This window comes from Erithacus rubecula (assembly GCF_903797595.1).
Source record: "Erithacus rubecula genome assembly, chromosome: 5".
In the NCBI taxonomy this organism is placed as follows: Eukaryota; Metazoa; Chordata; class Aves; order Passeriformes; family Muscicapidae; genus Erithacus; species Erithacus rubecula.
In genome coordinates, this window is record NC_136687.1 from 44,618,531 (window position 1) to 44,634,214 (window position 15,684).

At 54.1% G+C, this 15,684-nt stretch overlaps 1 protein-coding gene across 2 annotated transcripts; it reads left to right on the forward strand.

The window, feature by feature from the left end:
• The first annotated feature begins 801 nt into the window (after positions 1-801).
• PITX2 (paired like homeodomain 2) lies at positions 802-15,096 on the forward strand. Of its 2 annotated transcripts, XM_079307323.1 has the most exons (4): positions 802-933; positions 3,176-3,231; positions 11,771-11,976; positions 13,805-15,096. In XM_079307323.1, the coding sequence occupies exons 2-4, from the start codon at positions 3,186-3,188 to the stop codon at positions 14,366-14,368; spliced, it is 816 nt and encodes a 271-aa protein (XP_079163449.1). In that variant the 5' UTR covers positions 802-933; positions 3,176-3,185; the 3' UTR covers positions 14,369-15,096. The 2 variants fall into 2 exon arrangements, with proteins under 2 accessions (XP_079163449.1, XP_079163448.1); XM_079307322.1 differs by lacking the exons at positions 802-933; positions 3,176-3,231 and adding an exon at positions 10,387-11,088.
• Positions 15,097-15,684: the final 588 nt, after the last annotated feature.

The following is a 15,684-nucleotide window of genomic DNA, read 5'->3' on the forward strand; positions in this document are numbered from 1 at the left end:
GAAATGCTGCTAGAAAAGGGGATCGCTTTAGTTTGATCTGAATGGAGAAATCCGACTTCGATATTTTCTTAAACACGGAAAACGCCGCAAAATCGAAAATAAATTTCCCCCTGGAGGCAGCTCGGTGTCCTTTGGGGAAAAGGGAGAGAGAGTAGCGTTTTCTCGCTATCGTGCATAAATGATGCAGAGCGAGTAACAGAGAGGAGCGGCAGGATTTCGGCTATCCGGCACAACGCTACCGATACAAGCACGAACAAGAACACCCCGCATTTAAAAAAAAAAAAAAAATATATATATATATATATTTATATATATATACATAAATACATGCAAGATGTAAGAAAAATAGGGGGGAAACTAAAAAAGTGGGTTAAAACAGGAAGCCGAGACCTCTCCCAAGAGGCTGCCGATCCCTCTTCACACCTGGTGCAAGGACAGCCACCGGCCCGGCCCGGCCCGGGAAACTTCAGCCACAGTTGCCCCCCTCCCCAACCGGGCAGAGCAGGGCGCGCCCTGCGCGGGCGCGGAGAGGCCACGGCCGTCCTCGCTCACCTCAGTTTTCCTCTGGCTACCTAGCCCGCCGCCGCGCCGCCTCCGCCGACTTTTGTCCTTCCTCCTGCCCCCTGCCCCCTCCGCGGACGGGGGCTGCCACCGCCGCTGCTGCGCCCGTGCCCGCGGAGAACCGCGGAGCCGCCCGCCCCGGCCCGCCCCGGCCCCGCGGCGGCGGGGAGCGCTCGGCGGAGCCCGTGTGACGTCAGGGCCCGGGGAGGCGGGCGGGGCGGGGCGGGGGCGCGGGAGGGCCGGGGAAGGAGGGAGCCAGCGGCGGCTCCGTGGCCCCGCAGCCAGCGCAGGAGCCCGGTGCGGCCCCGCCGCCCCCGCCAGCCACAGGCACCAGCAGCGAGAGCAGCGGGGCGGGCAGCGCAACCGGCCCCGGTGAGTGCGGGGGTTCGAGGGGTATCGGCGGGACGGGCGCGGGGCTAAGAACCCGGCAGGTCCAAGTTCTGCGCACGCAGGGACGAGCAGCGGGACTGCGGGCTGGCTGGGCAGGGTCCTGCGGGCTCGGATTGCTGCTGTCCTCCCGGGCGGCTGCCGCGCGTCTCCCAGGGTTGTCAGCCGCGGAAGTAGCGCTGCCCCCGTGCCGTTCGTTGGCCGTGCTGATCCCGCTTCCCCGGCGGGGCGGGCGCCGAGGAACCGGCTGCGCAGGCAGCGCCTTCCTGCCGCGGAGACGCGGACCTGGGCGGGGGGCGGCAGCGGAGCCGGCAAGGGCTCGGGCCGCCCAAAAACGATGCGGGTGGTTCTGCCGAGCCGACTGCGGGGTCTGCTGCTGGGACTCACCGGTAGCCAACGAGAGAACCGAGGGGCACGGCTTCCCCGCGGGCACCGTGGAGGGGTAGGCCCAGCACGGCACCCCTTTTCGTTTGAGAGCCAGCGGCCACGGGCCTCTGGCGGAAAGCCTCCCGCCAAAATCCCGGACCACAGCATTTCGGGCGGTGAGATCCTTGCCAGGCGACTCCAGTTTTTTGGGGATTGTGTTCTGGTTTTTTTTCACCGAAAAAACAGTGATAGATACCTAAAAGGAAAAAAAAAAAAAAAAAGTGTGACTCCTCTTTCCTTGTCCGCGCCCTGCAGTTGTTCCGAGCGGGGCCCGGCCGTGGGGAAAGGCAAGGTCGCACGGCTGGTGCTTTTGCTGGGGCTGCGGGCGCGCAGAGGTGCAAAGGTATTTAGATCTGAGTACTCAGAAAAAGGGAAGTGGAAAAGCAAGTGGAGTTGCTTTCGTTTGAGTCGCCGGGCTGGAGACAATAGGGAAACGCTCCCCTTGCCCCCGTGCTGCAATGTGCCTTGCAACAAAAATTAAGAGGATACCGAAAGGAGAAAGGGAAGGAGCAATACGAGCGAGGAAGGAATAATAATAATCCGTTCGAGAAAGGCATCTTTCTCCGAAGAGACCGGCCTCTCAGTAGAGAGGAAAAACTTCCCGTCAGTGCATGTGCGTGGGGGGAGCTGTGTGTCTCCACTCGTGAGATAAATCAGCCATAGAGGCAGGCCGCGGGGGAGGGCATTTGTCACGCAGGACTAATCTTATGGAGACCGATCCCAAAATAAGGACCATCTACGAAGAATTAAGTTTCTCTTAATTGCCTTCCCGATTAATTTAGGCACTGCTCGTGTGCTAGGCCTGGCTGCTGGAGGTAGCAGAGTTTCTCCCTGGCGTCGTTCATCTGGGAATATAAATCGCCATGTCACGACATGACCACGAGGAATCCCCATAACTACACCTTCCCGTTACCCTTCTTTTTTCCTTTTTTTTTTTTTTTTTCTAATTTATTTTATTTTCCCCACTTTTTCCACGGCCTTATCCCACCCGGCGGAGGGTGGCAGGGCCGGGGCCTCAGGGCCGCTGTCGGCGGGTGCTGCGTCTGGCGCTGCTCATCCGAGACATGCCACGGCTCCAGGCTGCCGGATTTCTAAGCACCAGCTAATAATGCGCCCGGGTCCAGACATTAAAAAAGAAGCGAAGAAGAAGAAAGATTACCGAAATGATGGTGACATGCAAATTTCCCCCGAAATTATCATAAGTAAACATTTGAAGCCTGGACTAATAAAATCCCATCTGTGTTACTTCATATCGAGTTAGTAGAGAGCTGTGATAATGAATTTTGTAATATCTCACGAACAGACATCTCAATCAGGCACTAATCCTGTGATTTTACTGCCCGACCTCTCAGAGAGAGGCGGCGGTGGTGGCCGGGGACCGCGAAAGCGCAGCCTCAGCCGCGCAATTTCCGCCGCGGTGGGGAAGCGGCTGCTGGTACCCACCGCCCTACGGCACCCCTGCCACCTGGGTCGGCTTGTCCCGCGGCTGAGCGCAGCGACGAGGTTAGGGGATTCTCCCACGCTTCCCCAAATAATCAGAAATGCAGGCAGGCCGGAGGGTTCAAGGGGCTAGGAAACAGCCCGGGTGTGTTTGCGCCTGTCCTATGGTGTGACTTAGCCGGGATCCGAGGCTGAGACAAGGGAAGGGGCAGTCATACTTCTCGTATGACTGGAGAAAGGTGCGGGGTCTAGCCCGCGTCGTTGCGACGTAGCTCCCGAGGTGGCTGTGTTTGGGTTCTCGCATGTATTTTTCAATCCCAAAATAATTGTTTTAAAACTCCGATGCCTTCATCTTTTGCAGATAACGGGTAATGGAGTCCAACTGCCGCAAACTTGTCTCCGCCTGTGTTCAACTAGGTAAGAGACCACCGGAGGCACAGCGTCCCCGCTGCCGTGCGGAACAGTGCGCGGGTGTGCAGCCAGGCGGGCCGGCCCCGGGGAAGCCGCGCCACCTCCGCGAAGGGCTGCGCGGTGTCGGGCGGTGACCACCCACCCAGCCAGTCACCTCTCCCCTTCCCCTCCGCCCTGTGTCCCGTCCCCAGGCGTGCAGCCCGCCGCCGTCGAGTCTTTATTCCGAACGCGAACATCTTCGGAAATAAAGGGGGAGACGAGCGGGGCGTGCCGGAGGGCCGCACGGAACCCGCGGGCAGCACGGTGTCCGGACGGTCCCCCCAGCCCAGTGGCGGGCGCGGGCTCTCCGCGCCTCTCCGCGGGTGTGCGGCCGCGCCGAGCCGGGCCGAGCCGAGCCCAGCCGGGCCCGGCTGCGCGGCGCCAGGGCGCCCTCTGCTGCCTCTGCCGGGGGCCGCTTGCGCCGGGAGCTGCGCGGTCGCGGGAGAGGGAAGCGAAAGGGGAAAGGGAAAGGGGGTGCGCTCACCCCCACGGCCGCGCACCAGCTTCCGCCGCCAGCGCGTGCCCCCCAAAAAAGCATCTCTGTCAGCGCGCCGTTCGGACACAGGCAGCCTCGCTCTCGTATTTATTTTTATTTTCTATTTTTGACACCGCCTCCTCGCCCGTAAACAAGTCGCCGGCCCTCTCCTGCCCCCAGAGGTAGGCACCCCCACAGAGCCCCGTCTGCAGCAGAGCGAGCTCCTGTCTTTCTTCCCCTGCCCTGTTCAGGGGGTCTGACAGGCAAGCCCGGGAAGTGGTAAAGAAAAACAGCAATGCAAACATATTACAAAGAAGAAAACAAGTGCTCTGTATTTCGAGAGACTGTTTAATCCAAGATAAACGTAATTTTGTTTAAATAAAATACATTAACCTGAATTAATAATACAGGAAACTAGAGTGAATTAATAATGCACGTATTCCTGGTCTCGTGGTTAAACACTTCCTTGTAAGAATACTGTATTAACCCTGTTTGGCCAAACAGCTCTCTATTTCTCAAATAACATCCAATGATTTTAGGAGAGGCCACGTCCCCTTCTCGAGTCCACCCGCCCCTGGGGACTTTAAACAGGATTTGCTAGCTGGACATCAAAACCCCTAGAAGAAGAAACGCTTAGGCTAAAGGAAGGTTAGCGAGCGAAATCTGGGGTAATTTCAAACGCCGAAGTATTACGAACCGATAATTTTTAATCCCGGAAACATACACGATATTAAATTGTGCACAAATAAGCTTTACCAGAGTCTGGCATTTTTTCCCTGGGCCAGTAATAAGTGTTAAATAATATGGAGAGGAAGGGTGACATTGCTTTATATATGGTTTGCAAATAAGAAAGGCCTTTTTACCCTCCGCTGCCTTTTCTTCCCGATGAACAGGTGGTCTTAATCAAATCCCTTAGCACGATCTAATGGGAAAGCGGGGACCTTTCTGATATAATAAATTTATGAGCCCTTCCAAGTCAGCTCTATTCGACTAAGTTTTTATAAAAGTAATATCCACATATGCTCCCTGACACGGTTACTTTAACTTCCTCTGCCGAGAAACAAATGGTTATTTTCTTAAACATCTATTATGGACCTGGATTATTGTAGTACACGCAAAATTTCCTGCCTTGTTACCGTACCAGCCGGTCTGTTTTTTACTGGCCGGGCTGCAAGGGAAATTGCTATCTAAACACCTTTAATGCCATTAATTAAAAGATATGCCCGAGTCCAAGAAGCAACGCGGTGTTGCCTGACCATTAAAACGTTCCCGTTTACGGGGAAGAGAAGCGCGACGACCTCGGATACGGATATATCCCTGCAGATATGACAAAATACCTCTGCAGATGTGAGGATGAACCCTGTGCGCTGCCTCAGTCCCTGCCTCTATGCGACGGATAATGGCAAGTCCCGAGAGGCCCTGAGCTGTTCGGGCGACTTGCTGTAAATGGTAGAAATCACGGGTGCTTTCTCGTGATATCGGAAGGGTTTGTTGAGTCTTGGCTTTGATTTGCTTAAAACCGCGCGGTACTCGTTGATTTTTGTCTTGGGTGACCGTAAGGGCGTCATGGTTTTGGGATTTAATTTTCAAAAAGTCTGATCCTTGGGGCTGGCTAGGGGGGCGGGGGGGGAGGCGGGGGAGGAAGCAGAGGTGATCGGGGACTGCGCTCAGTCACATTTCAGCTTTGGAAATTACGAGGGGGGTAAGGTGATTTCACGAGATTGGCACCGTCGGTGGCCACGAGGAGAATAATCGCTAACTAGAACCGAGGCAGTAATAGCAAAACATGCGACTGTTCTGTCAAATCGATGGTTCTGCGAAAGGAGGAAACGAAATTCAGTAGGAGACCTTTCAAAACGACGCTACATGCCGAGCTTCCGCGGGGAATGGGGCGCCGAGGGGGAGGGTTATTCCACAAGAAACGAGTCCGTGGCCATGCCGACGAAAGGAAAATGGGAAAATATGAAAATATTATTGCAGCCTAGAGTGTCAAACGCAGGCCGGTGGGTGTCAGATTTCTTCAGAGAGACAGGAAAATTGCTGTTGGGTGACCAGTCCCACAAAATTAGGAAAACTTCAGCACATGCTTCGGCAGACCCACAGCACTTGTAAACGGTTGTCAGTGGAGGGTTTGTTTGAATAATTTTTATGCAGAGTGACAGGATGCTTGGGATATTTGTGTGTACGAGGATGTATATATAATCTATACAATTTGTTGGGTTTGTGAATTCTGCTTAAGGAATCTTTCCTTATAATCGATGATCTGGGTACTGCTGAAACAGCAGCTTCCAGCATAAAAGTTGAAATTACATTCCGTCTTGTATCACCATTCAGCATTCCAAATTGATTGTTTCAACTCTATCCCCAAAAAGAAAATTTTAAAAAGAAAAAAAAAAAAAAAAAAAAAGAAAGAAAGAAATTGTTCTGAATGTTCGTAACTGAACATTCTTTTGAAAAACAAAAAGTTAAAAACCCAGCGCTGATTCAGCTTTCCATTCAGACCGGCTGAAGACAGTGCAGCGTGCAAAGCAAAGGTCGCCGGTGTCTTTTTCGAGCCCCGGGACGAAGCGGGCGCGCAGCCTCTGCCCACGCGGGAGGGAGCGAGCGCGGGGGGGCCGAGGCGGAGCCGGAGCGTCGCTGCCGCCGCTGGGCAGCCAGGCAGAGCCCAGCGGCACCCTCTCCTCCACATAGCGTGGCCAAATTTGTCCCCGGAATTGTGAGCCGAGCCGTGGAGCCGGGATGTTCCCTGTCCAGGGCGGAAGCACTCCGCTGGTGCGCTGTCCCAGCGCGGCGTCGCGGACAGTGCGCTCCTCATCCCCCACCCCCCTCCAAGCGTAAATTAGAAGTTATTTATTGCGCTTCGCTTATAGAATTTTCTCCCTCCGCGGTTGCCGTCTGAGAATAATATATGCAGCAGTTGTTAGCCTCACTCCAGGGAAAACTAAATGTATAACGAAAGCTTATTCGTGAGTAGGAATATACTAAGCGAACAATCTGATGTCTTCTTAATCCTATGTAAAAAGCTCTGTAGTCTTCCTAATATTGACTGAATGGGTAATTAATGGCTCTTCATCGAGGAGAATAGCCGGTAATCCGAGATACGCGAAAGACAACAAGCCAAAGGTAAAAGACAACAGGACTAGTTGGAGGCTCTGCATAAGAACTAATTTATCCATTTAGGGGAGTATTACGCGTAGAAACAAAGATCTCGTGAGGAGATAAAGGAAAAGTGGGAAAATAAATACCCGCAGTAGGTCTGGCCACCCTCCGGCGTCCCCAGTAGAGCCGCTCAGCTCCGTGCTCTGCTCTGGGTCCTCCCGCCTCCCGCTCCGGGCAGGCACTGGGCATCCCGGGTGAGCTCAAAATACAGCGTGAAGGAACAAACAAACAAACAAACAAAAGAGACACACAGACACATGCACACACACATACACACACAAGGAAAAAAAACCCAACCAATCAACCGAAAGAACAGGGAAGAAACCACACCAAAACTCCCATGAAATTAAAAAGATGAAGCGGAGCAGGGATCATCCCCGACTTCCCTTTTTTCACAGGGGGCGGATGCCCCCCAGTCCACCGGGACACATCCCGGATGGGCCCTGCAGCTCAGGGCGAAAAGGGAAGAGAGCAATTCTCAAAATAGTTTTGGGGTTTTCTTTGGTGATGGCAACCCCACGCAGCAGGCACGGACACTCGGTACGCGAGTGAGATGGCGGGGACGGCTTCGTGGCCAGGACCCGAACCCGAGAGGAGATGGTAACTTCCACCAGAAACCAAAAAAAAAAAAAAAAAAAAAAAAAAAAAAAAAAAAAAAAAAAAAAAAAAAGTAAAACATTTGACATTTTAATTGAAACCTTTACCGCTAATATATTACCTGGGTGACTACAATTAGGTTGTTTTTCGGTTGGCTGACAGCTTTTAAAATATTATTTCACTTGGGAAATAAAAGCTTCATCTCAGATTATAGGTGGGTATTTTTGGATTTACGTGATTTATGGTCACCATGACAACTAATGCTGTGTGGTAGCTCCCGTCCTGCCCGGGGTGGGGGAGTTTTAATCAAAGGCACATAAGGAAATGCCGACAGCCTCTCCCTTTGGGCTGCCGGGGCCCGGGCCAGTGTTGTGCACTCCTTTTCGGGGCGCGGGGACTCTGGAAGGTCTGTCCCGCCTGTGGCTATGAGTCGCGGGACTTGAGCTAGGGAAGATGTGAGAAGGCGGTGCGGTGGCCGGGCCCTGCTCCTCCTCTCCCCGTTCCCGGGGGGAGCGCGCCGAGAACGGCCTGCCCCCGTCAAATGTCCGGAGGCTGTGGCTGGCGGGCACTGGCGAGCACCGGCGGGCACCGGCGCTCACCCTGCAAGTGCATAAAGCGCGTAACCAGCACTCTGCGCCCCGCACGCGGGAGGGACTTCTCGCTTCGTGTCGCGGCGGAAGAAATCAGCGTTGCTTCAAAACGACTAAAAATAAATTAATGTAAAAAAAAAGAGGGGAAAAAAAGTGGTGACAAGTGTCATCCAAGACAGGGATGCACTGCCCTGTCTGAAAAACAGTAAACGGGGGAAGGAGGAGATACCTCGGTATCACCTCTCTCTCTCTGGCTCCCCCTCCTCAGGGCTTTGCACCTTTGTTTTCACCCCAGTGTGGCAGCGCCCCCTCCCAAGTACCCCTCGCTGAGAGGCCGAGGCCGCGCCCGCTTGGCCGGGGCTGGGGCAGCCCCCGGCTCCCGGTCTTGGCACGGCCCCGCCACGGGTAAAAGCCGGGGGGCGGTTCTCGGTGCGGGACCACAGAGGTAGCGAGAGGTTAAGAAGAAACTGGGATATGATTGGTAAACAAATTGTGCAGAATGGAGCTGGATTCATATTGACTTAGTTATAGGTCATCTGCTGCCGGTGCAAAGGGAGGAAATATTTACTTTACACATATACTTTATGATCTTGGGGGAATTAGAGGAAATTCAATAAGAAAACGGCTAGAATCATTTTAAACCCCCTATTTAAAAGACTTAAGCAAATTAGAGTCTTATCAGATTAAAATCCACTACAAATGTAAGAGCATTGTCTCCATCGAAACGCTGTGGGGTCTGAGGAAAGAGATTCTTTGCCAAATCTCAGGGATAAAAACACGTCATTTAAACACCAGATAATGAGCAGAATGTAAATTAATTTAACCTTCTTTACTAACAGGCTGCGAAAGTAATATGTATAATTTAGCGATAACTAAGATTGCGATGGATGATACGTACCTCGAACGAGAATCAGGAACGACTAAGGAAGCCCCTTGATGGCGATAGGGGGTGGGGTGTGGCGGACGGGATGAGAGCGGGACATAGAAAAGTTTGGGCGCTGGGATACGGATGTGGAGGGGCACATCATGGGAAAGCTTTCGATAAATTTTCAATGACCAGCCAAATAAATTAGAGATAGAGACGGAAACCTGAATTTCCCGCTCCTGGGCTCATTTGGAATCCCCATTCCTAAAACGGCCACAACTCTCCTGAGGCGGTGTTGGCTCTGCGGTCTAGGGTTCGGGGACAGACTCCTCTGCCCCAGGAGGACCTGATCAACAAGGGAGGGCAACCTGCCCCCGCCTTGGAATCGCGTGAAAAAGCCTCGCACCTCCTTCCTGCGAGACTGGTCCACAGCAGCCTCATTCCGGCGCAGTAATCAGTCCCATGAGCAGGAGCTGTGGGAAAGTGTAGCCTATCCCTCTATTCCCGCTGCCCGGGCGAGGGGTCAGATCCTGTCCTCCAACCTCGGAGAGGGGTTCAGGAGGCTTGTATGCCGGCGCCTGGCCCGGTGTGGGACTTGGCCAAATGCTGTGAACGGCTTGCGTGGGCGTGGATTCGTGGGCTGCTCCGGGCCCGCCGGGGGCGCGGGATACTCCCTTCGGGTCCACACCGAGAGGGAGGAACGGTCCCGTGGATTACTATGCGAGTAAGTTGTAAAACCAGGGTGGAAAAGACTCCTTGGGGCTAGCTTTTGGGAACCCGGTTGCAAGGAAGGGGGCGGGAATGGCAGAACGAAGGAAAGGATTTTCTCCCATGTACTCTGCCTTCGGTGCAGGCAGAAGAAGAGCAGAAAGCCGGCGAGCAAGGGGACTAGAAGAGCTCGGGGACCTCCGAGGGCGGTGTAAAGCTTGCCGTAGCTGTGTCGCTGAGGGGAGGTTGTTGTTTGTGTTTAATTGCCGCTGTCAGCAGCAGAAGGTCTGCCGTCTAACCGGCTGCGCCTCCGTCCTGCTTATTTTCCACCCCCTCCATGAGGAGGGAATCGTTCTTTCCTCCACCCTTCTGCAGCGGCTCTGGCAATGGCGAACTCCCCTCTCCTCACCCCAGAGGATGCGGGAGTGCAGCGAGGCGCGGGGCGGACGCGCTCGGTGCCGCTCCGACAGGGTGCCCTGTGAGCTGGCGGCGGAGGTATACAGGCACGAGTATGCCCCGCCGGGCACACCGGACGGAGGTTTTTTGGGGTGGCCCATCACCGGGAGAGCGCGGCGAGAGGCGCAGGGGGCGCAGGGCAGCGCGAGCGGGGCGGGGAGCGTGCGGGGCGGGGGGGAAGAGGCGGGCCGGGGGCGGGCCGGAGGCGGGCCGGGGCGGGGTGGGTGACGTGCAGCGCGGGGAAGGCCACCGCCGGTTTAAGATGTCAGGCCAAGAGGGAAGCGGCTGAGCTGATGCGGTGCGGGGCCGGCCGCGGCGCGGGTCCATGCGCGGGCAGTGGAGAGGAACACCCCGCGGAGCGCCGCCGCGCCTCGCCGCCCCCGCCCCGCGGAGCCCCGCGGCGGGCCGGGGGCCGCCGGCCGGGGAGCTGCCGTGTCGCCGTGACGGCTCTTACAGGACCGGACTCGTCTGCTCTCCTGTCTCCGCCGCCGCGCCCCCCCGGGCGGCGGGGGTTTCGAGTCTCGCCGTGCCGCCCGGGCTCTAGTCGAACGTCGCCCGCCCCGGCGCGGCTCCCCGGCCGGCAGCCCTGACCCCCGGAGCCGCGGAGCTGCTCCGCGTCCGCGGAGGGGACGCTGCGCGGACCCTCCTACACGTACCGACACCTACAGACACACGCACACCTTCTCCTATCGACCCCCCAGGCGCGCACGTAGACTTTGGCGTCCTTTTGCCGATGAACTGCATGAAGGACCCGTTAAGCCTGGAGCGCCTGGGAGCCGGGAATAAGCTGTGCTCCTCCTCACCTTCCTCCTCCTCCTCCTCCTCCTCCTCTTCATCATCCTGCCATCACCACCAGCCTGCGCTGGCCATGGCGACGGCGCTGGCGCCGGGGCAGGCGCGCTCCTCCCTGGAGTCTGCCAAGCACCGGCTGGAGGTGCACACCATCTCCGACACCTCCAGCCCCGAGGCCGCAGGTAAGAGAGGGTGAGAGGCAGGGACCCCAGCCCGACGGGCTGCCCTGTCCTGCTTCGGCCCGGCTGGCAGGCCCGCGGACCTCAATGCGCCGCCGCCCCTCTTCCCGGGAGCGTCCCACACCCGAGCCGAGATGCGTTTCGTGGTTTTTCGCATGCAGTCTCTGTCTGTCGGCGTATAGGAAGATAATGGCAAATGTAAGGATAGGCGAGTCGCATGTATAGTGGTAGGCGATTTACGTGGATCGGCAAATAACGTGGGAGTTCATGGGCGAGTAATATCGATGTAGACGGATATACGGACAAAGAATACTGTTGCAGACGGGCGAATAACACGGGTGTAGGTAAGCAAATAAAACGAATTGCGTGTATGCAGAAGGGAGAATAATACGGATGCACATAGGCAGCAAGCTTGCATACTCAGAGGCGGCTCCGTCCCGCTGCCCCGGCGGTGGCTGCTCCACCGGGAGGAGACGCCCGTGTGTGCCCGCGGGGCGCGGAGGAGCCGAGGCGGCGTGAGGCCGGCGCGGGTTAATCATTACAGCGTCGAGTCGCATTCGGGCCAGTCTGTGGGATCTAGCAGCGCTGGGGACACGCTTTTCCCCAGCCGCTGGAGAGGAGGCTGAGGAGGCTTAGGCGCCCTCGTTTTCCGCCTTGTTTTTTTTTCTCTTTCCCCCACTTACAGAGAAGGACAAGAGCCAACAGAGCAAGAATGAGGATGCGGGGCCCGAGGACCCTTCCAAGAAGAAGAGGCAGCGGCGGCAGCGGACTCACTTCACCAGCCAACAGTTGCAGGAGCTGGAGGCCACCTTCCAGCGCAATCGCTACCCGGACATGTCCACCCGGGAGGAGATCGCCGTCTGGACCAACCTCACCGAGGCCAGGGTTAGGGTAAGTCCTGACACGGCACCCCGCCTCGGAGCAGCGGGGGTCGGGTGGGTTGGGAAAGGGAAGGAGGGCTGAAATATTTGCAGCTGCTTTCGATTTCGGGTCTTATGTAAACTTCAGAGCCTTTGCACAAAAGCAGGGCAGAGCAGGACACTTCTGTCAAAGCGAGACATATTGGGATCTGTCTCTGCTTCTCTGAAATATGGTTTTTGCACGTTTCGCCCTCACCGTGTAATGCGTCCCTCTCCTTTTGATCGAACGCTAATGAAAATATTAGCCGAGAAAGCAACTTGGAACAGGCTGCAACCTGCGCTGTCTCTAATGAGAAAAAGATGTAAAATACACAAGGGCTTTTGCTTCACTCCAAGGCACTCCCAATGCGCCCGTCCTTGCATTTTCTATTTCTTTGGGTTTCACAATTCGACGAACGTTTCTCTCCACCCTCTACCCCCCTCTGAGATTTATGGGACCATCGCGGCGCTGCAGAGATACCGCGGCCGGATCCTGCTCGCCTGCAAACGTCTCGCTGGGGGGAAAAAAAAAGAAAAAAACCAAACCCAAATGCACGCACAGAAAAATAAGCCTATAAACGGGCCGAACCTTCAGGTTTTCGGAAATCCCACATAAATTCTCTCTCCGAGGTGGCTTGAGGAAAGCGAGAGAGCGAGAAACGGGGGCGGCAGCGAGGGGGGCCGACCCTGCGCCCCGGGCCGGCGGTGTTGGCGCTGGGCCGGGGCAGCCACGCGGAGGGAGCGGGGCCCGGCCGAGCCCGGTGTCCTCTCGGTGCACGGAGCGCTGTCGGTCGCGGTGCGGATTTCGCGGAAGTTTTGTATCGGTCGGCGCGGTGCTTCCAGACGGGCCCGTCCCCACGGTGCCCGATCGGCCCCCGCCCGGCTCGACCAGGGTGGGGGGTTACCACAAACACCCCGGGGTGGTTTCAATACACACAGTAAGGCAGCTGCTGGCGGCTGCCCGACGGGTCAGACACCCAGATGTGGATTGGGAAAGGGCACGTTTTTCCCATTGTCTGCGCGGGGAGGGTCCCTTAGAACTCCTTTAGGACGTTGTTAAATAGCGATTTTTTTTCCTTCTTTTCTTTTTCCCCCCCCCTATTTCTCCCTCTCCTCCCTTCCTCCAAAGAGCAGTCGAACAAGTTTGTTTAGAAAGTGGTTTTCTGCTCTGGAAGCTTTCATTCTAGAGGAACTTGTAGCTTTAACAAACTGAAGCAAGGATTTATTAGTTTCTGGCTTCCCCCTCCTTTCCTGTACCATCGCCTTAAATATTCCGCGGGTTTCCAGGCATTTTACTCTCGCTTTTACACTTTTGTATTTTTCCTGGATGGCTTCAGTGCAGAAAAAGCCAAGAGAAAAGGGGAAAAAAAAAAAACCTAAAGTGGAATGAAGGGATGGGGGTCGGGAGAGAATAAGAAGGAAGTGTTGGCCTCTGTGGCACGAATTAGAGCATCACAAATTTTGTGGAGGGTTGCGGGGTGGGGGAGGAGGGGAGACTTGGGAGGGGATTGGGGGGGGCCTTGGTGAAGGTGGAATGATGCGGCCACGAATCTACCCTGCTAAACCCTGGCGGCTCCGAGGATGCTCGGCTGCCCCAGCAGCGCACCCCTGTCTCAGCCCAGTGCAGGGCTCCGTAGATGAGGAGAAGAACCTAAACACGGGAATATTTATATATATATCTATTCGTACAAATTGTTATATATAATTTCTATACAGACAGGCTCAGTTGTTGCCCTGGGAACCTGCAAAAGGCTGTGGTAGTGGTGGTGGTTCCTGACTAACTCACATCTCCCTCCCTCCCTCTCCCCCCGTTTCCAAAGGTTTGGTTCAAGAACCGCAGAGCCAAATGGAGAAAGAGAGAAAGGAACCAGCAAGCCGAGCTTTGCAAAAACGGCTTCGGTCCGCAGTTTAACGGCCTCATGCAGCCCTACGATGACATGTATCCCGGCTACTCGTACAACAACTGGGCAGCCAAGGGCCTGACCTCTGCTTCCCTCTCCACCAAAAGCTTTCCTTTTTTCAACTCCATGAATGTCAACCCTCTGTCTTCTCAGAGCATGTTCTCCCCTCCAAACTCCATATCCTCCATGAGTATGTCTTCAAGCATGGTACCTTCTGCAGTCACCGGGGTGCCCGGCTCCAGCCTCAACAGCCTGAATAACTTGAACAACTTGAGCAATCCCTCCCTGAATTCTGCAGTGCCAACGCCAGCCTGTCCTTATGCTCCTCCAACACCTCCGTATGTTTATAGGGACACATGTAACTCGAGCTTGGCGAGTCTGAGACTTAAAGCCAAGCAGCACTCCAGTTTTGGCTATGCCAGTGTGCAGAACCCCGCTTCCAATCTGAGCGCTTGCCAGTATGCGGTGGACAGACCCGTGTGAAACATCCAAGTAGGAAACTGGGTGAGAATCCCTCCCCATTTCCCGCAGAGACTGAGAATTTCACTAGAAAGTAATGGGCACTAGGGAGAAAGAGAAAGGAGGAAAAATCAGAGGCAGAGAGAGAGAGAGAGGAGGAAAAAAAAGAGGAAACCACTGAAATAAGATAGTTCCTTTGTTTTCAAAGGACCTCCTACAGATTCTGAGATCTTTGTTTCACTAAGAGTATTTCAACAGTTACGAGGACATATATATATATATATATATGGACAAATGTTTGACTGGATATGATATGACATTTTAATGTTACTATAAGCTTGTTATTTTTTAAGTTTAGCATTGTTAACATAAAAATGACTGAAAGGATGTATATATATCGAAATGTCAAATTAATTTTATAAAAGCAGTTGTTAGTAATATCACAACAGTGTTTTTAAAAGGTTAGGCTTTAAAATAAAGCATGTTACACAGAAGCGATTAGGATTTTTTCGCTTGCGAGCAAGGGAATGTATATACTAAATGCGACACTGTATGTTTCTAACATATAATTATTAAAAAATTGTGTGAATATCAGTTTTAGAATAGTACCTCTGGTGGATGCAATGATGTTTCTGATATTGCAATGTAAAACATGCCCTGTGTATAACATTTCGTACAATATTATTGTTTTACTTTTCAGCAAACATGAAAAAATGTGTTTTATTTCATGGGAGTAAAATATACAGCATACAGTTTTGTCTGGATTTTTTTTTATTTACTGAGCCAAGCTGCACAGCAGCAACAAGTCTGTAGTGATTGACTGATAGTTGACACTGGATCTCGTTCTCTGGCAACTCAGGGTAGTACTTTTGCAATGCAAATAAATGCTGGCGCTTTTTTTTTCTTTTCCTGCATTAAAAAAAAAAAAAAAAAATCCCTCGCGCTAACGTTACATACTAGAGAAACATGGGACTTATACCCCTTGGGTCCTTTTATTTCCCCGCACAGCCCTGAGAAAATGGATTATTTGACATCGCTGGACTCGAGAATTACCAGCCACAAAGTTGCTGTATCTCGAGCATAAATTTGTCCTGCTGTTAAAGCAGCTTTTAATACATTAAAGAAAAAGGCGGGGGGGGGGCGGCGGGGGGGAAGAAAGGGGAAATTTTAAAAATCCAAACTGCTCCTGTCCAAAATAATCTGTCCCCTTTGCAGCTCCCTGGGCTCACCTTCTCTCCCTTTAGTGAGGAGATCCTTCATTTAATATTACATTTCTAGTTCCAAATCCGCCTTTCAGACGAAGAGAAACAAAGAGCAGCCCAAATAACCGCAACCCCGTG

Coding starts and splice junctions, on each gene's coding strand:
- PITX2 (XM_079307322.1), top strand. CDS start 10,848: ATGAACTGCATGAAGGACCCGTTAAGCCTGGAGCGCCTGGGAGCCGGG. Junction 11,089..11,770: donor CTCCAGCCCCGAGGCCGCAG/GTAAGAGAGGGT, acceptor CCCCACTTACAG/AGAAGGACAAGAGCCAACAG. Junction 11,977..13,804: donor TCACCGAGGCCAGGGTTAGG/GTAAGTCCTGAC, acceptor CCGTTTCCAAAG/GTTTGGTTCAAGAACCGCAG.